Source organism: Cetorhinus maximus, chromosome 7 (assembly GCF_964194155.1).
Source record: "Cetorhinus maximus chromosome 7, sCetMax3.hap1.1, whole genome shotgun sequence".
NCBI lineage: Eukaryota > Metazoa > Chordata > Chondrichthyes > Lamniformes > Cetorhinidae > Cetorhinus > Cetorhinus maximus.
Genome location: NC_135885.1, coordinates 18394241 through 18419805, shown reverse-complemented (window position 1 = coordinate 18419805; position 25565 = coordinate 18394241). Strand labels below are relative to the sequence as shown.

The following is a 25565-nucleotide window of genomic DNA, read 5'->3' as shown; positions in this document are numbered from 1 at the left end:
ACAATAAAAAACAAAAAAAACTCACCACAAAAATATATAATGCGAAGACACTCAATATGGTGAAGTATTTACGTTGTCCAAAATAGTAAATAAATTATGGGCAGAATACTGCCATCGGTGTGCGGGGGCAGGCCTGACACGCTGACGCGTAAAATGTCACGTGATGCACCCTGACATCATTGTGTGTCATTCCGATATTTCGTTCAGCGAGCGCGCACCAGAGGCTTAATAAGGCCATTAACACAGTAATTAAACTAGTTTAGAATGCTGCACATCCAACCTTAAGGTTGGCGGACAAGCCAAGAGCCCAAGCGGCCTTCGCGTTTTCCAGGAAACCTCATCCACGGGCGGGATGAGGTTTCCTGAAGGTTTAATAAATAAAATGATAAAATAAATAAATACCATTTTCCATATTTCACAAACATGTCCCAGCTCATGTCAGACACTGTCACATGAGGGGACCTGTTTAAATATATTTTTACTTTATTTATTGAAAAGTTTTATAATCCATTCAATCTCCCCGAGGCAGCTCTGACTCGCCCTCCTCCCCCACCCATGCAGGTAGCACTGAGCACTCCTGGCCATGCATTATGTTGGGCTGGCTTAATTGGCCCACCCGCGTAAAATGGCAGCGCGCAGGTGATCGCTGGTGGCGATCAGCTCCGCACCCACCCCGCCCGTTCCTGCCATAGGAAAAATTTTCCCTCATATTCATTAATTTCTGGCATTTTACTCTTTATTCAGAGCAAGATTGTGTAAGACACTTAATGAATCTGATAGCTAAATGGATAAACCCTGTTTACAAATAATATAATTAATTTTCATAAGATCATAAGAAATAGAAGGCGGCCATTCGGCCCATCGAGTTTGTTCCACAATTCGATAAGATCATGGCTCATCAGATTGTGGCCTTAATATCACTTTCTTACCTGCCTCCCATAACCCTTGACTGCTTTGTCAACCATGAATCTGTCTAACTCAGCCTTGAATATATTTAAAAACCCAGCCTCCGCTGCCCTCTGTGGAAGAGAAACCCAAAGATTAACAACCCCCTTGAGAAGAAATTACTCATTTCCATTTTAAATGGGTAACATCTTATTTTAAACTGTGCCCCCTAGATCTAGATTCCCCCATGAGGGAAAACAGCCTCTCAGCAGACGCTGTCGAGCCCCTCAGAGCCTTATATGTTTCAATAAGATCACCTCTCATTTGTCTAAACTCCAATGAGTATAGGCCCAACCTGCTCAATCTTTACTCTTAAGACAACACCCTTCATCCCAGGAACCATCCAAGTGAACTTTCTCTGAACAATGCAAGTATATCCCTCCTTATTTAAGAAAGTCAGAACTGTACACAGTACTCACCAATGGCTCCCTGATGCCCTGTAGCAAGACTTCCCTACTTTTACACTCCATCCCCTTTGCATTAAAGGCCCACATTCCCTTGGCCTTCCTAATTACTTGCTATCCCTGCATGCTAACTTTTTGTGATTCACATACAAGGACACCCAGATCCCTCTGCACTGCAACATTCTGCAGTCTCTCTCCATTTAAATAATATTCTGCTTTTCCATTCTTGCTGCCAAAGAGGACAACCTCACATTTTCCCAAATGGTATTCTATCTATCAATTTTTTGGCCACTTAATTAACCTATATCCCTTTGGAGACCCGTTGTATCCTCCTCACAACCAACTTTCCTACCTATCTTTGTATCGTCAGCAAATTTGGCTAAAATACCTTTGGTCCCTTCATTCGAATATAGATACTAAATAATTAAGGCCCCAGCACCGATCCCTTTGGCACTCCACTCATTAGTTTGCTAACCTGAAAATGATCCAATTATCCTGACTCTGTGGACAGGATTTTTCAAATGGCGGGGTTTCCCGCCCCGCCACCCAAAGAGTCAGTGGGGAACGCATCCCCACCAATCACGGCAGCCCCACAGCTCCACTCTGAGGAGCATTAATTGGCTGGAAATGTGGCTTCCACCCCTCACTCAGATGGAACTCCCACCTCAGAAAGCTGCCAACCAATCTGATTGACCAGTGGCTCTGTAGTCCCATCAACACTGGCGGCCAGGATTGAAACAACAAGCAGTCCCCAGATTCTAAGTTTCAAGAGTCCAGGACTAGGTAAGTATGAGGAGGAGGTCTCACAGCAGGGAGGGTAGGTGAGGAGAGGCCTGGAGATTTGGGGAGAATGGCAAGCACTCGTGTGTGGGCAGACATTGGGGGGGTGTGCCTGATGCGGAAAGAGGGCCCTTGAGGAAGGCACCCCCCTCCAAGCCTAAGGCTCTGAACTCCTTCCTCCACATAAAGGCCTTTAACGAGGCGAGGGTGGGTGGGCCATCCTCGGCCTCGCCTGCCTGACGTAAAATTATGTACAGGTTGGAGCAGGCAGGGAGACAACCCGGAAAATTTTATAGGCACCCAACACCACCCCCTTACCCACCCCACCACAAACCTGCCGGCGGGGTAAAATTCTGCCCTCTGTTTCCTGTTAGTTAGCTAACCTCTATCAATGCTAATATATCGGCCCCAACACCATTAGTTCTTATCTTGGAGTAATGTTTTATGTGGCACCTTATCAAATGCTTTTTGGAAATTCAAATACACTACATCTACTTTATCTATGCTGCTTGTTATATCCTCAAAGAACTCTAATAAATTTACCAAACACGATTTCCCTTCCATAAAACATATCAACTCTGCCTGATTGTATTATGGACCAGGGTTTCCCGCTCACCGACGTGTAAAATGACGCGGGATGACATTTCGGGCGGAACTCCCGACGTCACCCCGCCTCATTTCAATTTTCAGGTCGGCTGGGGTTCAGCCAAATCAGCAATGCGCCTGCCGACGTGTCAATGCCTATTGAGGCCATTGGCAAAGTAATTAATGTAATTAGCGGACCTGCCCGTCCAACCTTAAGGTTGGCGGGCAGGCCGGGAGCCCTGGCGGGCATTAGAAAAAGCATGAAACCTCAACCACAGGTGGGTTGAGGTTTCATGTAGGTTTTTAAAAATTTAATAAAAGTGTAACTAAAAGTGATCTACATGTCCCAACTCATGTGACAGGGAAATTTTTTTTTCTGTTCTTAACACTTTTTAATGTGGAGGCGATCTGCCTGAGGCAGCACCGAGCCTCAGGGAGATGAGTGCACTCTGTTGCTTGCATACGCGAAAGAGCGCACTATCAGCTCAGGGAATTTTTTCTTACTCTGTCCTTATTTGCTGGTCCACTCTGCAGGCTCTGTCTCTGTTATCATTACCTGTTTTGCTATCCTGCACTATAGCCTTGTCCTTTCTCTTCAACTTTCCAAATCTACCCTGAAGCAAGCCCATACCATCCCCCCACTATTTAGATTAAAACCCTCTCTATGGCCCTCGTTATACGATTCCCCAGTGCACTGGTCCCAGAGCGATTCAGATGAAGGCTGTCCCAACGTTTCGGCTCCCTCTTTCCCCACCAGTGCCCGATGAATTAAAACCTGTTTTTCCCACACCAATCTTTGAGTCACGCATTCAACTCTCTGATCTTATTTCCCCGTGCCAATTTAGACTACAAGACATAGGAGCAGAAGTAGACCATTCTGCCCATTGATTCTGCTTCGCCATTCAATGAGATCATGGCTGATTCACTTTCTTGCCTTTTCCCCATAACCTTTGATTCCCTTACTGATTTAAAAATCTGTCTATCTCTGCCTTGAATATACTTAACGACCCAGCTTCTAAGCTCTCTGCGGTAAAGAATTCCACAGATTGACTACCCTCTGAGAGAAGAAATTCCTCCTCATCTCGGTTTTAAATGGGTGCCCCCTTACTCTGAGGTTATGCCCTCTGGTCTTAGACTCTCTCACAAGGGGAAACAACCTCTCAGCATCTACCCTGCCAAGCCCCCTAAGAATCTTATATGATCCAATAATCGCCTCCCATTTTTCTAAATTCCAATGAGTATAGGCCCAAACTACTCAATCTCTCCTCATACAAAAATCCCTCCATATCCAGAATCATCCTCGTGAACCTTCTCTGGACTGCCTCCAATGCCAGTATATTTTTCCTTAGGTAAGGGAACCAAAATTGTTCACAGTATTCTAGGTGTGGACTAACTAGTGCCTTGCATAGTTTTAGCAAGACTTCCCTATTTTTATCCCCCATTCCCTCTGAAATAAAGGCCAACATTCCATTTGCCTTCCCTATTACCTGTTGAACTTGAATGTTAGCTTTTTGGGATTCATGCACGAGGACTCCCAAATCCTTCTGTGCTGCAGCCTTCTGCAGTCTTTCTCCATTTAAATAATATTCAGCACCTCTATTCTTCCTGCCAAAGTGCATAACCTCAAATTTTCCCACATTATATTCCATCTGCCAAGTTTTTGCCCACTCAGTTAACCTGTCTATATCCCTCTGTAGACTCCTTGTGTCATCTTCACCACTTGCCTTCCCACCTATTTTTGTGTCATCTGCAAACTTGGCAAATTTGCTTGTGGCTCAGCTAGTAATCCAGAGATTGTTACCTTTGTGGCTCTGCTTTATAATGTAGCCCTAGCTACTCATATTCACTCAGCAGAACCTCTTTCTTAATCCTTTCTATGTCATTGGTGCCCACGTGGATCATGGCAACTGGTTCCTCCCGCTCCTGCTCCAAGTTCCTCTCCAGCCTTGAGGAAATGTCCCGAACCCTGGCATCAGGCAAGCAACACAGCCTTCAGGATTCACGTTCTCAGCTGCAGAGAACAGTATCTACCTCCCTAAATATACTGGCCGCAACTACAACTACATTCCTTTTTACTTCTCACACTTGAATACCTTCCTGCATCACGGCGCTGTGGTCAGTTTGCTCATCCTCCCTGCAGTCCCTGCTCTCATCCACACAAGCTGCAAGAAAATCAAACCTGTTGGACAATTGCAGGTGCTGAGGCTCTTCCATTGCTACCTTCTGGATCCTCATACCTGCCTCACTTGCAGTTGCACCCTCCTGTCCCTGACCACCGACCAAATCTGAAGTACTCTGCCTAAGCGATGTGACTGCCTCCTTAAGCTCAGGTAAATTTCCCCCTCCCTGATGCATTGCAATGTCCAAAGCTCAGGCTTTTGGTCATCAACTCTGAGCAGACACTTACCGCAAATGTGGTTACTGTGGATCACAGGTGCCCACCACCTCCTACATGCTATAGCTGCACCATATCACATGCCATGCCAGCTTTATTTTATTTAATTTAATTAATTAGGTTTCCGACTTAGAAGCAGTCCATATCCAAATTCAGCAAGACCTGGACAATATCCAGGCTTGGGTTGACAAGTGGAAAGTAACATTCGCACCACACAAGTGTCAGGCAATGACCATCTCCAACGAGAAAGAATCAAACCCCCGGCCCTTGACATACAATGGCATTACCAATGGCTGAATCCCCTACTATCAACATCCTGAGGGGGTTACCATTGACCAGAAACTGAACTGGACTAGCCATATAAATGCTATGGCTACAAGGGCAGGTCAGAGGCTAGGAATCCTGCGGCAAGTAACTCACCTCCTGACTCCCCAAAGTCTGCCACCATCTAGGAGGGCACAAGCCATGAGTGTGATGGAATACTCTCCACTTGCCTGGATGAGAGCAGCTCTCACAACACTCAAGACGCTTGACACCATCCAAGACAAAGCAGTCCGCTTAATTGGCACCCCATCCACAAACATTCACTCCCTCCATCACCAACACACAGTGGCAGCAGTGCGTAACATCTACAAGATGCACTGCAGGAACTCACCAGCCCTCCTTAGGCAGCATCTTCCAAATTCATGACCACTACCATCTGGAAGGACAAGGGCAGCAGATAGATGGAAACACCATCACCTGGAAGTTCTCCTCCAAGCCTCTCACCGTCCTGACTTGGAAATATATTGCCATTCCTTCATGTGACAAAATCCTGGAACTCCCTCCGTAACAGCACTATGGGTGTACCTACATCACATGGACTGCAGTGGTTCAAGACGACAGTTCATCACCACCTTCTTAAGGGCAATTAAGGATGGGTAATAAATGCTGGCTGAGCTAACAACGCCCACATCCCATCAATGAATAAAAAAAAAATACTCTTACTATTTTCCATAGTTACATTATCTTTGATTTTTCTTAACTTCTTTAGGTACAAAATACACCAACACCAAGTGTTGGTGCTGAAAATAACTCCTTTGCTCACATAATCAAGTTGGGGGAGTAAAGCGAATTTAAAATCCAAATAATATTCTTCAAAGCTAGTCTGATGCAACAGGTAGCAAAATATTGGTTTGGATCATCATAGCGCCCTCCCAAGTGTTCGCTCTGTACCCTTGTGGGGTAAATAAAAGATCAATGATTTCTTGTTGGCCAGTTGGACCATTAGGCGCATCTTGACTACTGTAAATGAAAAGAGACCTGAACCCGATCAAACCTACAACTACCTACTAAACACCACACGGGAAGGCAAAATTTGTACAAAATAACCGATAGAATGTGGCAGGGGAAGTTGAATATACCTCTGACAAAATCAAAAAGCCTCAATCATCACCAATATCTTAAACTTCTTACAGTAAGCTTACCGAATGCTGCAAAGATAAATTGCGCCAGACAAAGGATATGCCAGTGCACTGGTCAAAGGCAGCAGTAATTTAGGTGTCTGAATGGCAGCACTCTCTGCTCAGTCAAAACTCCTTGGATCTGGCAAAATAATTTACCTGATACTTCAGTATAGACACTTCAGGTGTTGTGGGTTAGTCTCATACCCCAACATTCTCAGTAGCTACACTTAAAAAATACTTCATTTGCTGTGAAGGGCTTACAGACATCAGGTCATAAAAGAGTTATACAACTCCAAGTTCTTTCTTTCAAATCCTCCTTGTGAAGCCGCTGGCTCTGATGGCCCTCCAGCCTGCCACAGGGAGGCCACCTCTACTGAGCTGGCAGGCCCCTCATACAGTCCATGGTGGCAAAATGCCAGCAAGATCACAAAATCAGCTATAACTGGGGCCTTAACAATGTTAAAAATCTTCCCGCCTCCACATAGCTGATCAGATTCCCAGCCCGCCTCCGGAAAAGATCACCGGCAACGGGAATGCCGTCACAGCTCCCCCTTCTTTTCCCAGCTCTGCCTCCAAGCTCACAATCATGGAGCCAGGGAATTTCAACCCAGAGTTCTAAGACTAGGATTCAGTGAGTGAAGATGCACTGGGCAAACGTAAACCGACTAAAAAGTTATTTGTTTCACATCAAAGAGTCCCATACGACAAGAGAAATATGAAACTCTTTGTAAACATGCACAAAAACACCTAATTTCAAGAAATAGCAGTGAGCGAGTGTTATTTTAACAATGTTAAACATGTTTCATTGAGTTGAGGACCTCAATGAAACTGAACAAATTAGATTCAGCTTCCCCAAAGCAAAAAAGATTTGGGAATTTTTCCTGCTGAGAGAGATAAAACCTGCAGCTGAAAACAGAAGATAAAGAACTGCGAAAGATCATAACCAACCCAATTTTAAATTTGAATGAAAAGTTCTGAAGGAACAAGCAGCGGATGATGGATCTACCCTGAAGGTATATGGAAGACAAATGCGTAAGGCAGGATTGGCTGGTCATGCTAATGACTTCTCACTTACTTTCCCTTGTGATCCTGAAGACTGCCAACACTGCCCAGAGCCATCAATCAGGCGGGAAGCTTGACTGACAGAGGAGGAAACGCCAAAGTTCTTCACAATTCTTGACCAATCATCTAGCAACATTCCTCTCTCACAGCTATATCGCTTATTCTGTTGTTTTCCTGAACGCCCAGCAAATACTGGTGATTGTCCTTTAAACCAATTTAGAAATTATTACTACACAACTATTTTCTAACAAAAAAAAGATTTGCCAAAAGGAAACTTATAGAATTGGAGTTATGAGTGAAATGGAATTGGCTTTTATTCACACAGCTACTTGAAGTGCAAATACTGATATAAAGCAAAACATTGTTTAATATTTTGTTTAAGCAAATATTATGTTTAATATTATTAATATGGTAAACGACCAACTTTTGATAACATTACAAAGCATTATTATTAATTGTGACATAGTTCCTGCATAACATATATAGTAGGTATAGCCAAGTTGGTGTGGACTATTTTATTACTATGAAAAATATAATTGGATTCTTTTTTGGTTTTGTGATATGAAGCAACAATCCATTTGTAATTTAATCCAAATGTAATTTTAAAAAAAATATATTTTTTTTACTAAGCAACCTTCCAGTGCTTCTCACCTGGCTCATTAATTCTACCAAACGTATGCCTTGCATTGTGTTTCCTAGTCTTGAAACAGTTTTCACAGTAGTCAAAATCATCACAGTTTCTACATTTGAACCTGGGCCCATTCATTGGAAACATTTGACAGCCATCACACCTGTTTTGTATGGAAAAAGGGTAAACAAAAGACTGATTAATGAAGATAAATTGACTTTTCAAAGCCAACTCCGCCATGATGCAACAAAATGTATGCCTGCTTATTAATCTCTTTATTCACTGTAATTCAGCTTGCGCAGAAGTAAAGGCAGGTATACAACTGAAACAAAGGAACTTTTCTTTAAATGTCTTGCAGAAGTCATGAAAACAGGGAATTATTTCACCTCATATTCCCAATAAAAGGAGAGTATGAATATAGTAGATCTATAGTCTGCAGAGTTTAGAGGAATGAGAAGTGATTTTATCAAAATATAACATTATTTCGGGCTTGGCAGGATAGATTCGGTGAGGATGTTTCCCCTGGCAGAGGAGTCTAGAATCTGGAGGTCATAATCTCAGAATAAACAATTGGCCATTTAGGGCTGAAATGAGGACAAATTTCTTCACTGAAAGGGTTGTGGATCTCTGGAATTCTCTACCCCTAGATGGTTGTGGATGCTCAGTCGTTGAGTACATTTAAGGCCAAAATCAATAGATTTTTACATACTAAGGGAACCAAGGGATATGAGGATAGTGTAGGAAGGTGGAGTTGAGGTAGATCAACAGCTGTCATCTCTTTGAGGCTCAAAGAGCTCCTATTTCCTATGTTCTATAAGCTACAGGAGGATTTGAATGCATTTGAGAATTCAGTGTAGATAAATGTGCAGTCCTTTACAAGAGGACAAAAATCCAGGAAGGGATTATTAGCTAAATTAAATCAAAATAATGTGCACAGGTTAGGTCAGTCTCAATGTTTGATGGGGCAGAAACCTGACTTGAAGGAATTCAGATAATGTGCGGTAAAAGAGATAGACAAGGAACTGAGTGAAGCAGCACATTTGAGGAGTTTGGAAATAGGTGATAATCAATGAGGGTGAATAAGAATAAGGGTTTTTTTTTTAAACAAGAGGAATGATGACGGTAGTCTTGAAGGAGAAACACAAAATACCAGAATAGAAGGAGCAGCAGACAAAGTCAGCAAACATTCAACTAAATGGTAAGAACAAATGGATCAAGGAGAGATATTTTAAAGAGATAGTGACAAATCTTGCAGCAGAGAAGGCAAGAACTTGGTTAAGAAAATGTTGTTGAGTGGTCAGAAGCTGCATCATGTGAGGTGTGGTGGTTTTCATGATGGGGTGTTAAATAAGGGCTATGGGGAGGTGGGGGGTGGTGTATAGAAACAAAGTATTTTGGGTTTGGGCGGAACAGGAGAAAACTGGAGCATACGGTCACAAATTCTGAAAGCAAAGAAACCTAACAGCTTTGCACAGCATCGGCAGGGGGTGGGGTGGTTGGCAGGGGGGTAGGAGGAATGTTGAGGGAGGTGGTGTTAATTGTGTATCAATTGTTTCATTATAAGCAGCTGCTTCATCAATGACCCTCACTCCATCATAAGTCAGAAGTGAGGACCTTCGCTAATGATTACACGTTCAGCACCATTTGTGACTCCTCAGACACTGAAGCAGTCCACGTCCAAATGCAAGCAAGACCTGGACAACCTTCATGTTTGGCTTGATAAGTGGCATATAACAGTCACACCACACAAGTGCCAGGTAATGACCATCTCCCCTTGACATTCCGTGGCATTACCATCGCTGTATCACTCACTATCAACATGCTGGGGGTTATCATTGACCCGAAACTTAAATGAACCAGCCACATAAATATTGTGGCTACATGTGCAGGTCAGAGGCTGGGAATGCTGCAGTGAGTAACTCACTTCCTGACTCGCCAAAGCCTCCATCTATCCATTCCACCATCTACAAGGCACACATACGAACATACAAACATAAAAATTAGGAGCAGGAGTAGGCCACTTAGTCCCTCAAGCTTGCTCCGCCATTCAATAAGATCATGGCTGATCTGCTACCATCGCCTTTTGAGGGAATGAGTTCCAAAGACTCACTACCCTCGAAAAATAAATTCTCATCTCTGTCCTAAATGGGCAACCCCTTACTTTTAAACAGTGACAAATCAGGAGTGCAATGGAATACTCTCCACTTGCCTGGATTAGTGCGACTCCAACAACACAAGAATCTTGACACCATCCAGGATAAGCAGCCCACTTCAGCGGCATCCCATCCACCACGTTAAAAATTCATTCCCTCCACCACCAGTGCACAGTGACAGTGGTGTGTACCTTACACAGGACGCACTGCAGCAACTCGTCAAACCTCCTTCAAAAGTTCTTTCCAAACCCGCAACCTCTGCTGAGGGGGACAAGGCCAGCAGATGCATGGGACCACCATCCCCTCCAAGCTAGACACCATCCTGACTTGGAACTATATCATTCCTTCACTGTTGCTGGGTCAAAATCCTGGAACTCCCTTCCTAACAGCATTGTTGGGTGCACCTACAGCAGACGGACTGCAACAGTTCAAGAAAGCCACTCAGTACCACCTTCTCAAGGGCAATTAGGGATGGGCAACAAATGCTGGCATTGCCTGCGATGCTCATATCCCATGAAAGTTTTGGGATTGGGGTTTCTTTTGAACACATATAAAGAGATGCTTATTGAAACTGTGGTGTGGTTGGATTAGGTGATGTGTAATTGTAATATTCACTCTGCAAATAAGTGTAGGACTGAGTAAAGATGGGTTTCAGTACTATCCTTCAACTGGCTTTTCGGATTATAACTGTTATGATCAAGCTTAAGGAAGTCTTTGTCCTCCAGGATGATCTGGAAATTATATGGCAATAGGTAGAGGGGATGCTTAATGGAACAATCTTACATGCACTGGAGAAACTCTCTGATAGCCCTCTTTCCTTATGCTTTTGCATGCTCCACCCCACCCTGTGCCAGTTAAAGTTCTGTAAAACGGAGTGAAAATGCAATAAATTAAAAATATTCTGTTTATTTTCACCAATCGCAATGAACAAAATTGTACATTGTCCCTTTTTTAAAACTAACCCAATCATAAAAACAGGAGAGTAATTACTCTGTTAGTATTCTTATAATAGGAAATATACCTTTTTCCTTATTTCACAGGATAAATGGAAAAGAACAATTAAAAAGCGCCAGTTTGGTTAGGTTTTTTAAATTCCTTACGTGACTCCTGGATGAATACTGGGTACCAACTCCATTTCAGACAATAGACCAGTCCAGTGAGACTGTTGAGGGAAATCAACAATAACATCCTTCCCGTTGGCACTAAATGCTGAAAAAAATGTAAGATTATTAAATGCTTCACTGCAAACCTACAGTAGATTTCTGAAATTTATTTTGTAGCACTTTTCTATGCACTGAATCAAAATACTGCACATTCTGCATGATTATTTTTGGTGAAGCAGAAGGAGAAAATGTAAGCATGACTCATTTACCTTTCACAACTCCCACGCTCCTATGGGTAACTGATCCCCACTTGTACTTTGGTGTGGTAACTGAAGCCTTAACCCGCACTTTATCAGCAATCTTTATGTGTGAGGTAGAATTCTGTGGTGGGAAACCTGGAGCAAAAGAGAAAGCAATGAAAACTAAACAGCTCCTGAGTTGCACTTAAAAGTAAGCAAGAGCAGTAACTACTATGTAGTACTGGTGTTTCTGATTGGTATACTATGCACCTACCCAATAGTTCAACATGAATGTATCTGACCCAGTAAGTGCCACCTTTTTGTTGCCAGTCACACTGCACATTTAGATCATGTAATCCATCTCGATCCAATTTAATTACTTTTCCCATATCTCCCTCGCAAACCTCTTCATAAGTTCTGCAGCATCGGACCATCATTCCCACCTGCATGGTACATTAAAGCTCAAAATAAAGTGTAGTCCAGACCTTACTGCAACTAATATTAAAAATGTTCAATACACATAGTAATGGTAAAAGTAGGGAAAATCCCAAGATATTCTATAAGTATATCAATGGGAAGAGGATAACCAGGGAAAGAGTAGGGCCCATAAGGGACCAAGGGGGAAATCTATGGGTGGAACCAGGGGACATCGCTAGAGTGTGGAACAAATACTTCTTATCCGTCTTCACCCAAGAGAATGAGGGTGAAGGTATGGAACTTGGGGAGAGAGACTGCAAGGTTCTCGAGCAAATTGATATAGGGAGTGACAAGGTATTGGAGGTGTTGGCAGGCTTAAAAGTGGACAAATCTCCAGGTCCGGATGATTTGTCTCCCAGACTGCAGAGGGAGGCAAAGGAGGAGATGGCAGGGACTCTGACCCAAATTTTTAATTCCTCTCTGGCCACAAGGGAGGTGCCAGAGGACTGTAGAACAGCTAATGTGGTTCCGCTATTTAAGAAGGGTTGTAGAGATAAGCCAGGGAACTACAGGCCAGTGAGTCTCATGTCAGTGATGAGGAAACTATGGGAGAAAATTCTGAAGGAGAGAATCTATCTCCACTTGGAGAGGCAAGGTTTGATCAGGGATAGTCAGCGTGGCTTTGTCAGTGGGAGGACATGCCTAACAAATTAGATTGAATTTTTTGAGGAGGTGACCAGGTGTGTAGATGAGGGTAGTGCAGTTGATGTAGTTTATATGGATTTCAGCAAAGCCTCTGACAAGGTCCCACATGGGAGACTTATAAAGGCGGCAAACGCACATGGGATACAGGGTAATTTGATAAGGTGGATCCAAAATTGGCTTAGTTGTAGGAGACAGAGGGGATGACAGAAGGATGCTTAAGTGACTGGAAGCCAGTGTCCAGTGGCGTACCACAGGGATCTGTGCTGTGTCCCCTATTATTCATCATTTACATAAACGATATAGATGACTATGTGGGGGGTAGGATTAGTAAGTTTGCGGATGACACAAAGATTGGTCGGGTGGTTAACAGTGAGGTTGAGTGTCTTGGGCTACAGGAAGATATAGGTGGGATTGCCAAATGGGAAGATAAGTGGCAGATGGAATTTAACCCTGAAAAGTGAGAGGTGATACACTTTGGAAGGAGTAATTTGTCAAGGAAGTATTCAATGAACGGCATGACACTAGGAAGTTCTGAGGAACAAAGGGACCTTGGCGTGTGTCCATAGATCTCTGAAGGTGGAGGGGCATGTTAGCGGGATGGTGAAAAAGGCAAATGGGACACTTGCCTTTATCAATCAAGGCATAGATTACAAAAGTAGGGAGGTCATGTTGGAGTTGTATAGAACCTTTGGTGAGGCCACAGCTGGAATACTGCGTGCAGTTCTGGTCGCCACATTATAGGAAGGATGTGATTGCACTGAAGGGGGTGCAGAGGAGATTCACCAGGATGTTGCCTGGGATGAAACGTTTAAGTTATGAAGAGAGGTTGAATAGGGTTCAGTTGTTTTCGTTGGAGCAGAGAAGACTGAGGGGTGACCTGATCGAGGTGTACAAGATTATGAGGGGCATTGACAGAGTGGATAGGGAGCAGCTGTTCCCCTTAGTTAAAGGGTCAGTCACGAGGGGACACAAGTTCAAGGTGAGGGGCAAGAGGTTTAGGGGGCTCTGAGGAAAAACCTTTTTACCCAGAGGGTGGTGACGGTCTGGAATGTGCTGTCTGGGAGGGTGGTGGAGGCAGGTTGCCTCACATCCTTTAAAAAGTCCCTGGATGAGCACTTGGCACGTCATAACTTTCAAGGCTATGGGCCAAGTGCTGGTAAATGGGATTAGGTAGGTAGGTCAGGTGTTTCTCACGTGTCGGTGCAGACTCGATGGGCCTAAGGGCCTCTTCTGCACTGTGTGATTCTGTGAAAGTCAAATACAGTACATTATCAATGTATAAACAGCAAGTCGATCCATACCTGAATATTCTCCCTTACGTACACAGCATAATCATCATTACTCAAGAAATCTCCACGTTTCTTATAGGTTTGACTTTCAGTCACCACAGCAGCCCAAGGCTACAAAATTAAGAACAATGTGTTAATACAATTTAAACGTCAGCACTCAAATGACTCCAATGTTATTAAAATCTGCTAAGTACATCTTGTTTCAAAAATACATTAGGTAGAGTTGGCTGAGGACCAATCACAGCATAAGCAGCTTCAGCCTCTTCTACTTCTTCTAGAATCTCTTCGTCCGAGTACTCCGATAAAGTGCTCTCCGCATCTGAAAGCTCTGCGATCTGTACATCAGGGTGATCTAACAGCCAACCGACCAATGCTTCCACACCTTTGAAATAAAATTTGGGACAAAAATAGATGGTAAACTGTTACTGGTGCAATTGGGTTTGATGTTGCTTTTGTCATATAAATGGAAACAAACACTCATTTAAGAGATCTGAGGCTACCCTTCAACTTTGTCTTATTGAATCAACTTTTATCTATGCATTAATGCTGTTCATTCTCGATGTGGGTCAATCAACTTTCAAACATCTCTTGCCAACACAAGATGGCCATACAAGATGGTCGCCAATACCCGTCTGCACATGTGCAGAAAACAATGACGTCATTTGCAGGAGATACAATGCCTGGTGGTTCTTATTCAGATCCTGAAGCCATTCACCCAGTTTCTGAGCCCACAGGCAGTCAGGCCATGGCATCTCTGTAGTTTCCAAAATCAGGATGGGGAGGGAGGCGAGGCTTCTGATCCATCTGGTCACGGCCGCAATTCCAGCTCAGAACCTCCATATCCCACATTTACAGCTCCAAAGCCTCTTACCAGTGACAGGTCTGGGTTAAGGGGAAGAGGCGCTGGAGCAGGAGATTCAAAACTGCGAGGAGGCCATGACCCTGCGGGTTCAGAAACTGGGTGAATGGCTTTAGGATCTGAATAAGATCCTACCGGAAGAAGCCCTGAAGCTGCACATGCGGGATATCAAGGTTGCAATCCAGAATTGCGGCCGTCACCGGGTGGATCAGAAGCCTTCCCTCCCTCCCCATTCTGATCATGGCTCCATTCCTCCCCTCCGCCCACTGATGCGGAGAAGATGAGGCTTTTTTAATCACTGCCTTTAATAACTGTTAGATAATCATCTCTGCTTCTGGCCACCGCTTACTTCGTTGCTCACAATGACGTCATGGAGTGAAACAGTACAACTGCGCATGCACAGTGTTGGCAGCAAACGGAGCCTTTAAACAAAACCTGTTTACGTATTAATCAAGAAATTTGCACATTTCAGAAAGGTTTGGCTTTTAGTCACCACAGTATTCCAGGTCAATATTAACAACAGAGTACTACTGTGATAATTTGAGGGCTAAATGATCCCAGTGCTTTGAAAATATGTTCTGCATCAGGAAAAAGTAAGCAATTGCTTTTAACAAATTCCCTTGAAATTTTCAAATGCAGCCAACCATACCCATCATAAATGTATCATTTTAACTTTCCTCTTCCGAAACTTAAGTTTACATGATGATGACTTCCTGACATACTTCAAAATAGAGCATGTTTTTGGTAAAGACATCTCTACTTCCAGTGGTAACAATCATCTAGCATCCAGTGCTGCAGCATATTTTCCATTAACATACTACTTCACAGGCTGATGGCTGTACATTTAAAGTTATTATTCCTTGTATACAATAGATCTTACTGCGCAAATTACAAAAAAGTCTCAAGGAAACCAGGTGCTGCAAATTTCCACCCTATTCACTTCTACATAGAGGACAAAGAAAAGAGCAAGAACAATACTTGCCCTTGCTTTTCCATTAACTCAATTATATATATTTTAAAATTTTGCAAGCGAGTGCACAAGACCCATTCATCATGAGTTGAAGCTTCCAGTGGAAGTTTCTGAAACACCAGTTATAATGATGTATTTTAGAGTCGTACATAGTCAATATACAAATTAATTAACTCATTAGCAACTACTTCCTAAATTATACTCAGTTATGTTACAATTTTCCAACAGCACATGCCTCACTTAGGTCTGGACCAAATATTTATTTAAAACAACACCAGAATGCGAGAAGATGTGCTAGTGTCAGAATGTGCTTATTCATATTGCAATTTTTTTTACCTGGTAATCCCGCAGCATTTCCAGAGCCCCCTGTAAGTGATTTTAGTGCAAACTCAATATTCTTCCGACCAAATCCCATTTCCATTAGTTGAGCCACAATGGGTAAAGGTGGAGGGGGAGAAGGCTTGCACTTCTTGTGTTTTATTGGCCGTACAGGCTGCACTGTAACAGGTGTTGTAGCCTCACTTGAGCTGCTGTCATCAAATACAGGTGTAGATGGATGGGTAGACTCCACTGCCAAAAACTGACAAACAGCAAGGGCTGCCGCCTGACAAAAAAAGGATATCATGAAGATCAAAATGCTTAACAAAAACCACACAAACAAATATACGACACATGGAACTATACTGTCATTCCTTCACTGTCACTGGATCAAAATCCTGGTACTCCCTTCTTAACAGCACTGAGAATTTATCTGCAGCAGATGGACTGCAACGGTTTAGGGTAGTGGCTCATCACCACCTTCTCAAGGGCAATTAGGGATAGGAAACAAAGGCTGGCCTTACCAACGATGCCCTCATCCCATGAAAGATTTTTTTTTAAATGATAATAATGACCCTCACCTCTCTCACTCTGGCCTTCACATGAGTCACACAGAATGTGCTCAAGGGGTGCTTTATCTGACATGACCTGAACTAACTGGGCACTTTACAGACTTTTGGACTCAACACTGAGCTCAACAGTCATAGTTGATAATCTCTGTGCCATTTTGTTTCATCCTTCTTTGCTGGTTTGGGTTTTTTCCTCTAGTTTCACTCTTATTTCCTTTACTTTGCATTCAGATAGCAGCTATCCTGTCATTCACATCTCCAAGAAAAACCTTTCTTTTTTAAAAATTTGTCCCAATGCCATTCCCTTTGGTCTTGCATTATGGAACCTTTTGTTATTTAATTTTTCCTATCCTCTAACCCATCACAGACCTTCTCTTTTTCTCTTTTGCCCACCCTCCCCCGTCCGCCCCACTTCACTGGCTCAAAACCTATTAAATTTCTAACTTTTCCTGTTTCGGATGAAATGTCATCAAGCTGAACCGTTAAATCTTTTTCTCTTTCCACAGTTGCCGCCAGACCTGTTGAGTATCTTCAGCATTGTTTTTATCTTATGTTATATAAGCCCCTGAACAGGGCTGGGAACGAAGCCTAAGGCCCATTTCCACCGGATGCTACTCCAACTGGACAAGGTGTTGGCGCTTCTACATGGACACAACATTGTAGGGCTAATTACATCCTTCCTATCTTGTTTGCATTCGTTGACTCTATTTATAGTTCATGTAGAGGCAACATTGTACTCGAACACAATCTGTAACCTCATGGCCCAGCATATCTCCCACTCTACCATTACCATCAAGCCAGGGGATCAACCCTCATTCAATGAAGAGTGCAGGAGCCTCATTTTTAGATATGCCTGGTGCTGCTCGTGGCGTCAATCTGGTGAAGCTATAACACAGGACTACTGACGTGTCAAACAGCATAAGCAGCAAGTGATAGACAGAGCTAAGCGATCCCACAACCAACGGATATCAGACCTAAGCTCAGCAGTCCTGCCACATCCAGTCGTGAATGGTGGTGGACAATTAAACAACTCACTGGAGGAGGGGGCTCCACAAATATCCCCATCCTCAATGAGGTGGAGCCCAGCACATCAGTGCAAAAGATAAGACTGAAGCATTTGCTACAATCTTCAGCCAGAAGTGCCGAGTGGATGATCCATCTCGGCCTCCTCCGGAGGTCCCCAGCATCACAGATGCCAGTTTTCAGCCAATTCAATTCACTCCACACATGATATCAAGAAACGGCTGAAGGCACTGAATGCTGCAAAGGCTATAGGCCCTGACAATATTCCAGCAATAATACTGAGGACTTGTGCTCCAGAACTTGCTGCGCCCCTAGCCAAGCTGTTCCTGTACAGCTACAATACTGGCATCTACCCAGCTATGTGGAAAATTGCCCAGATATGTCCTCTACACAAAAAGCAGGACATATCCAACCTGGCTAATTACTGCCCCAACAGCCTACTCTCCATCATCAGTAAAGTAATGGAAGGGGTCATCAACAGTACTATAAAGTGGCACTTGCTTAGCAATGACCTACTCACTGATGCCTAGTTTGGCTTCCGCCAGGGCCACTCAACTCCCGACCTCACTACAGCCTTGGTTCAAACATGGACAAAAGAGCTGAACTCCCAAGGTGAGGTGAGAGTGACTGCCCTTGACATCAAGGGAACATGTGACCGAGTGTGGCATCAAGGAGCCCTAGCAAAACTGGAGTCAATGGGAATCAGGGGAAAACTGGTTGGAGTCATCCCTAGTACAAAGGAAGATGGTTGTGGTTGTTGGATGTCAGTCATCAACTCCAGGACATCACTGCAGGAGTTCCTCAGGGTAGCGTCCTAGGCCCAACCAGCTTCAGCTGCTTCATCAATGACCTTCCTTCCATCATAAGGTCAGAAGTGGGGATGTTCACTAATGATTGCACAATGTTCAGCACCATTCGCGACTCCTCAGATGCTGAAGGAGTTCATGTCCAAATGCAGCAAGACCTGGACAATATCCAAACTTGGGCTGACAAGTGGCAAGTAGCATTCGTGTCGAACGAGTGTCAGGCAATGACCATCTCCAACAAGAGAGAATCCAACCATCACCCCTAAATGTTCAATGGCATTACCATCGCTGAATCCCCCAATATCAACATCTTGGGGGTTACCATTGACCAGAAATTGACTAGCCATATAAATACTGTGGCTACAACAGCAGGTCAGAGGCTAGGAATCATGCGACGAGTAACTCAACTCCTGACTCCCCAAAGCCTGTCCACTATCTACATGTCAGGAGTATGATGGAATACTCCCCACTTGCCTGGATGAGTGCAGCTTCCACAACACTGAAGAAGCTGGACACCATCCAGGACAAAGCAGTCTGCTTGATTGGCACCACATCCACTCCCTCCACTACCAACACACAGTAGCAGCAGTGCGTATCATCTACAAGATGGACTGCAGGAATTCACCAAGATTCCTTAGACAGCGCCTTCCAAACCCACGACCACTACCACTTAGAAGGACAAGGGCAGCAGATAGATGGGAACACCACCACCTGGAGGTTACCCTCCAAGTCACTCAGCACCCTGTCTTGGAAATATATCGCCGTTCCTTCACTGTCGCTGGGTCAAAATCCCGGAACTCACTTCCAAACAAAACTGTGGGTGTACCTACACCACATGGACTGCAGTGGTTCAAGAAGGCAGCTCACCACCACCTTCTCAAGGGCAAGTAGGGATGGGCAATAAATGCTGGCCCAGCCAGCAAAGCCCACATGCCATGAATGCATAAAAAACATTCCCCATGGGATTCTTAATTTTGAGTCACAAGGTTCTTGGTTCAAGTCCCAATCCAGGGCATGAACAAACATCGAGGCTGACATTCCAGTGCAGTACTGAGGAAGTGCTGCAGTGTAAGAAGCGCCGTCTTTCAGATGAGACATTAAACGAAGGCCAATCTCCCTGCCTGGGTGGATGTAAAAGGTCCCATGGCACTATTGCAGAGACAAACAGGAGAGTTATCTCCTATGTCCTGGCCTCTATCAACATCCTAAAAACAAATTATCTGGTTGTTATCACATTGCCGTTTGTTGAATGAATATTGGCTGCTGCACTTCTACATTGCAACAATGACTACATTTCTAAAAGTAGTTGATTGGCTGTGAAGCATTTTGTGATGTACATTGGTCACGAAATTCTCTGTATAAATGCCAGTCTTTTTTTCCTTTTTTTAAATGCCTGGAGTCCCTTGGTGTAAAGGTTCCCCGGTGCTTTGTGTGCGACTATTAACTGAGTAATCCCTGCACAGAAAAATCAGCGCTAAGAAATGTGAGGAACAGGAAAAGCTATGAGACTCAAAACAAAGCGACCCTTCTCATGGATCATGCCCACTGATCCTTCAATCCTTTCTCGCTCCAAAACCTGTATATTGAGCTGCCTGCTTTGGTGTTGTTTAAGAAAAAGCAAAGAAATTGAAGAAAAACGTCTGTTCTCTAAGATTGGAGGCTTGATAAAACTTAATATTTTGCCAGCAAAGAGTTGAGAAAGGATCCAAAATGTGGGACAATAGGGAACAGAGACCAATTGTACACAGGCATTAATCAAGCTGGAGAGAGATCTCGATGTACTTTTTCAGGATTCTTTCATTGAGAACTCTCATTTCTCACAAATAAACTGAATGAGGAGCAGCCAACCAGAAACAGGCACAGTGTTCTATATGTTTCAGCTGGAAGACAGCATTACATGTTTCCAAGTGATTTACTTCCCAATTCGATAAACAGCGAGTATTGCCTCTCGGCAAATACTTCTCTTTGTGTTGACTTGAATAGGAATGCTTTAACCTTAAGCACTTTCAACACTCAGCACTTGAATTTTTAAACTGGCATCTAAATTTATAGCAGCTTTGTAGTATCTGGGTAGCACAACACAATCTCGGAATCTCAGGGTGCAGCCCTGTCAGAGGTGATGGTAAGGTCCCGCAAGGGAGATTGATAACGAAAGTAAGAGCCCATGGGATCCAAGACAATTTGCCAAATTGGATCCAGAATTGGCTAAGTGGCAGGAAGCAGAGGGGTGTTTTTGTGACTGGATGCCTGTGTCCAGTGGGGTTCCACAGGGATCGGTGTTGGGTCCCTTGCTGTTTGTGGTATATATAAACGATTTACGCTTGAATGTAGGAGGGTTGATTAGTAAGTTCGCAGATGACACGAAAATTGGCGGGATGATAAATAGTCAGGAGGATAGCCTTAGATTACAGGAGGATATAGATGGGCTGATCAGTGGCAAATGGAATTTAATCTGAATAAGCGTGAGGTGATGCACTAGAGCAGGACAAACAAGGCACGGGGATACACGATGAATGGTAGGATCCTGGACTCCAGGGATCAGAGGGACCTTGGTGTACAAGTCCACCGGTCCCTTAACGTAGCTGGACAGGTAGATAAGGTGGTTAAGAAGGCATGTGGGATACTTGCCTTTATTGGCCGGGGCACAGAACATAAGAGCAGGGAGGTTATGCTGGAACTGTATAAAATGCTGGTTAGGCCACAGCTAGAGTACTGCATGCAGTTCTGAAATCCACATTGTAGGAAGGATGCGGTTGTACTAGAGCGGGTGCAGAGGAGATTTACCAGGATGTGGCCTGGGCTGGAGAGTTTTAGTTATGAGGAGAGATTGGATAGACTGGGGTTATTTTCCATGGAGCAGTGGAGATTGAGGGGGAACATGATTGAGGTGTATAAAATTATGAGGGGCATAAAATTATGAGGGGCATAGATAGGGTAGACAGGAAAGAACTTTTCCCCTTGGTGGAGGGATCAATAACCAGGGGGCATAGATTTAAGGTAAAGGGCAGGAGGTTTAGAGGAGATGTCAGGAAGAATTTTTTCACCCAGAGGGTGGTGGGAATCTGGAACTCACTGCCTGAAAGGGTGGTCGAGGCAGAAACTCTCATAACATTTAAGAAGTATTTGGATGTGCACTTGCAATGCTATGGCACACAAGGCTATGGGCCTAGTCGTGGAAAATGGGATTAGAATAGTTAGGTACTTGTTTGACCGGCGCAGACTCGATGGGCCGAAGGGCCTTTTTCTGTGCTGTAGACCTCTATGACTCTATGGCAACAGAATGTATATTAACGGTATCCAGAATACTTTTCATTTCCTTTAAAACATGGAACAGAAGCAAATCAACAACAGAGAAAGATTACCATTAACCAAAATTTGACAAGAATGCTTCAAAGCAAGAGAAATTTACTCGTTAAAAAGCATGTATGCAGCGCCCTCAACTCACTGGCACTAGGATGCTTGCTAGACAATTTTTCATAAGCTCACTAACCAAGAGTCCAATAAAATTAAAGCACTTATAAAAATAGATTCAAACTTTTGTTGGTTAGGAAAAGCTTAAAGATCAAACCTCAAGCTCCTGCCTATCAAATACAGCTTTCACTGGTGACGGCTGGGTAGCTGCACTCAGCAGCTGCTGGAGTAGGATCAAGGGGGGTTGTGGTCCCTCAGGTGAAAAGTCAGCAGCGTCTGGAGAGGAAACTGGTGCATCCTCTAAAAGGAAAAGGTAAAATAATGGTATTAAAATAAGCAGTAATAAGACTATTAGGTTCAAGGAATTATGCATCACATAATCTAACACTGCTTATTTAGGTTGGAACCTAGGAAACCCGCTTTCATAAGGGTGGTTCTGGCACTTAAACTATTGAATACAGTCTCTTATCTCAACAACACGATTGAGCTGCAGGGATAAGAGAACCAGATTTAGTATTGCAAATGTCAGGACCTTGGTTTTAGGAACCCAGTCTCCCAGGATCTGACTTAAAATGAGCACTGGCATAATAACACTGACTGTCAAAAACGTGCCAGTGTTGAAATATAAACAGAATTAAATCCCTTACGACGCATCAAAAATACTTTGGGATTTAGAATGAAGTTTTTAGCAGCTCTCATTTTACACAAAAGCAAATGCTTACTTGGAAGATGCTGATTCGATCAAACAAGTCCTTAAACTTCAAGAATTAGGTTAAATGATTGTTCCTACAATAATAAAACCCAGTCACTAGGCTTTGATTTAGTCTGTACTTTAAAAGTAAGCGGAAATTATCACGAGTATTTTTACATAACATTTTGTCTATGTGACCTGCTGAACTTGTTTTGATCACATGAGGAGGTCGGAAAGGAATTTTCCTGAGTATTTTTTCGCTTCTCCCAGGAGGTTAGACAGCAGTAAAAGAAGGGGGAGTGCCTTGTCATGATGCGCCAGGAATCATGAGTGTGAGGCAGGCTTGATGGACCAGTTGGTCTTTTCCTTCCCGTTAATTCTATTTGTTTTTGCCTTGTCAAAATCATAACAGCTTTGATGCACTTAAATTGAGTTAGCTCAATACTATTTGTAAATTAGCTGGGTTTCAAAAACTTGTAAGGAAAGGAGATAGAAAGGGAAAGGAAATGAGTTTGCATTTATACAGCACTTTTCACATTCATGGAACATCCAAACTATTAAATACTGTTGAAGTGTCATCACTGCTATCACGTGGGCAATTCCAACACAGCAAGGTCCTATAAACCGCAATCAGTTCAATACCAGATGAACTATTTTCAGTTGATATCGACTGAGAGATTAATGTTGGACAGGGCCCTGGAAGAACTTCCCTTGCCTTATAAGTGCTAGAGGATCTTTTTCCATTTATCATCACATCATCTCATCCAAATGACAGCAGCTCTCAGTGCAACGCTGAAATGTCAAGTTACATGAAGAAGTCTCTGCAGCAGGGTTAAAACCTACAATCATCTGGGTGAGGTGAGAGTACTATCACTAGACAATGCCACCACTTGAGGAGTTAGATTTGATAAAGCTTTCAAATTAATCTGAATACTCAGACAAGACATATTATTTTGCAGTGGGAGATAAAGGGTAATTTGCTGGCTCATACCAGTGGAAAGAGGTCCTGTTTCAAATACAGCCGGCTGCGAAAGAATTTGTCTCAATTTATCCTGATGCATGAGCAAGGCTCGTGCTGCCTTCAGTATGTACAATCTCAGCTGCTGACATCTTAGCAAATATAAATCCACTTGCTCTGAATGGAGAAAGAAGGAAAATGTGCATTAACACTAAATTCCGAAAACCATTTCAGAACAAAAGCTCTCACCCTTGGGGCAACAGAATTACATTAAAAAAAATGAAAGAAAGCAGATTTTATCCTGAAAAAATACATCCAAAATAATACAGGGAGGAATAAAAAAAAGCTTATTTCACCTAAAAATGCATAGTTACATGATGAATAAGGATTTAATACATCACCCACTCAGGTCTTGTGCAGTATGGGGAGAAATTCTAACAAGATTCAAATTTCAGTAAGGTTAGGGGAGAACATTTGGGTCCTAAGTGCACCAAGGTGTTACTATATAATGAATTCAGTAGTGTTTCAGAAAAAATTGTAACTAAAACTAATACACGATGTCAATTCAATGTACAGTTCACTTTTTTAATTACTGGTTGCACTCATGGCCCAAGTTAAGAATTAAGACAGCTTACAGAACAGCCAAAATTAAACTACTGAACCATGTTAATGGAAATCACTGCATTATACATTGTCAAGCACCCGGTGCGTAACTTTTCTAACCTACCTCATTTATAGTCCAGCTTCCAGGTGGATTTCCTGAGTAATAAAAGATTGGAAAAAAATCTCTACTCTGCTATTTCAAAACAAATGCTCAAGTTAATATTTTAATTACCTGTGAGACTCTGACAGGATTTCTTCACCCTGTGCTTTTCAAGCTTGCTCCCTGCTAGATTCACTAATTGAGCCCAGACAGATAGCATTAGGTCAGCAAATGGCAAGTTATTAACACTGAAGGCAGTCACTGGGAGCTGAAAGAAAAAAGACCAAATCATTTTATTATCACACTTAGATTATGGACTGACCAATTAGGCAAAAATATGGCTGGTCTGCTGATGGGTTTGGGCTAGGAGGAGAGCATAGCAGCCACATAACACCTACCGGTTGTAACTGACTCAAAGGACAAACTCTGTATGTTCGCATGTCATGGAACTGCACTGTAATTTTTCCCTTAGGAGTAATACGAGCCACAGTCCCCTCTCCAAGCTCTTCGTGTATCACCTGACCACCCAGCCTCAGGCGTCCGTCTACTCCACCAATCACAGCCAATACTGCCATCAATCCACTAATCTCTGGGTTCTCCGAATCAGGGAAACAATCTTCCAAGACTGTCTGGAAGGATGCAAAAGGGAGAAGAAAAGATTTCAGGCACACAAAAATAACTTACTGTCTTACATAAGAGTTCATCCAAACATTCTCATAATCTGTGATCATGGCCCCCTTTCCCAAGGGTAAACAATAGTTTAGTGTGGACAAACAAGCAAGTGCAAGTTCAAACATTTGTATTCTGTTAGTCCCAGCCAGGTAACCAATGGAAGCAATACCTAGATTCAGAGTCCTCAATATAAAGGCAGGGTTAATAAAGTAGAGAAATAATGAAACAAAAGAGGCTTCACATATCTTACAAAATAGCAACTACCTAGCATCTCTGTGGCACTCATGCACAGAAAGATGTTTCAAAGAACTTTACATTGGGGAAAAACAATTCGACAAGGGGTTCCGAGGAGAAATCTGAGCAGTATTGTAAGATTCCACATTTGATTTAATATGAGGGTGATGCTACATAGACACTCATGGTGCCACAGCACAG

At 43.2% G+C, this 25565-nt stretch overlaps 1 protein-coding gene across 9 annotated transcripts in view; it reads right to left on the bottom strand.

Moving 5' to 3' along the window:
- Nucleotides 1-25565, bottom strand: part of herc2 (HECT and RLD domain containing E3 ubiquitin protein ligase 2) — a 246039-nt gene that overhangs the window by 82287 nt on the left and 138187 nt on the right. For all 9 annotated transcript variants that reach the window (XM_078545139.1, XM_078545142.1, XM_078545137.1 and 6 more), the window contains 12 exons: nucleotides 24857-25087; nucleotides 24591-24726; nucleotides 23789-23932; nucleotides 22264-22406; nucleotides 16316-16583; nucleotides 14363-14532; nucleotides 14163-14261; nucleotides 12014-12182; nucleotides 11770-11895; nucleotides 11498-11606; nucleotides 8268-8407; nucleotides 7630-7820 (listed from right to left, as the gene is read on the bottom strand). In XM_078545139.1, the coding sequence (XP_078401265.1) occupies nucleotides 7630-7820; nucleotides 8268-8407; nucleotides 11498-11606; nucleotides 11770-11895; nucleotides 12014-12182; nucleotides 14163-14261; nucleotides 14363-14532; nucleotides 16316-16583; nucleotides 22264-22406; nucleotides 23789-23932; nucleotides 24591-24726; nucleotides 24857-25087 (1926 nt within the window). The remainder of the gene's footprint in view (nucleotides 1-7629; nucleotides 7821-8267; nucleotides 8408-11497; nucleotides 11607-11769; nucleotides 11896-12013; nucleotides 12183-14162; nucleotides 14262-14362; nucleotides 14533-16315; nucleotides 16584-22263; nucleotides 22407-23788; nucleotides 23933-24590; nucleotides 24727-24856; nucleotides 25088-25565) is intronic.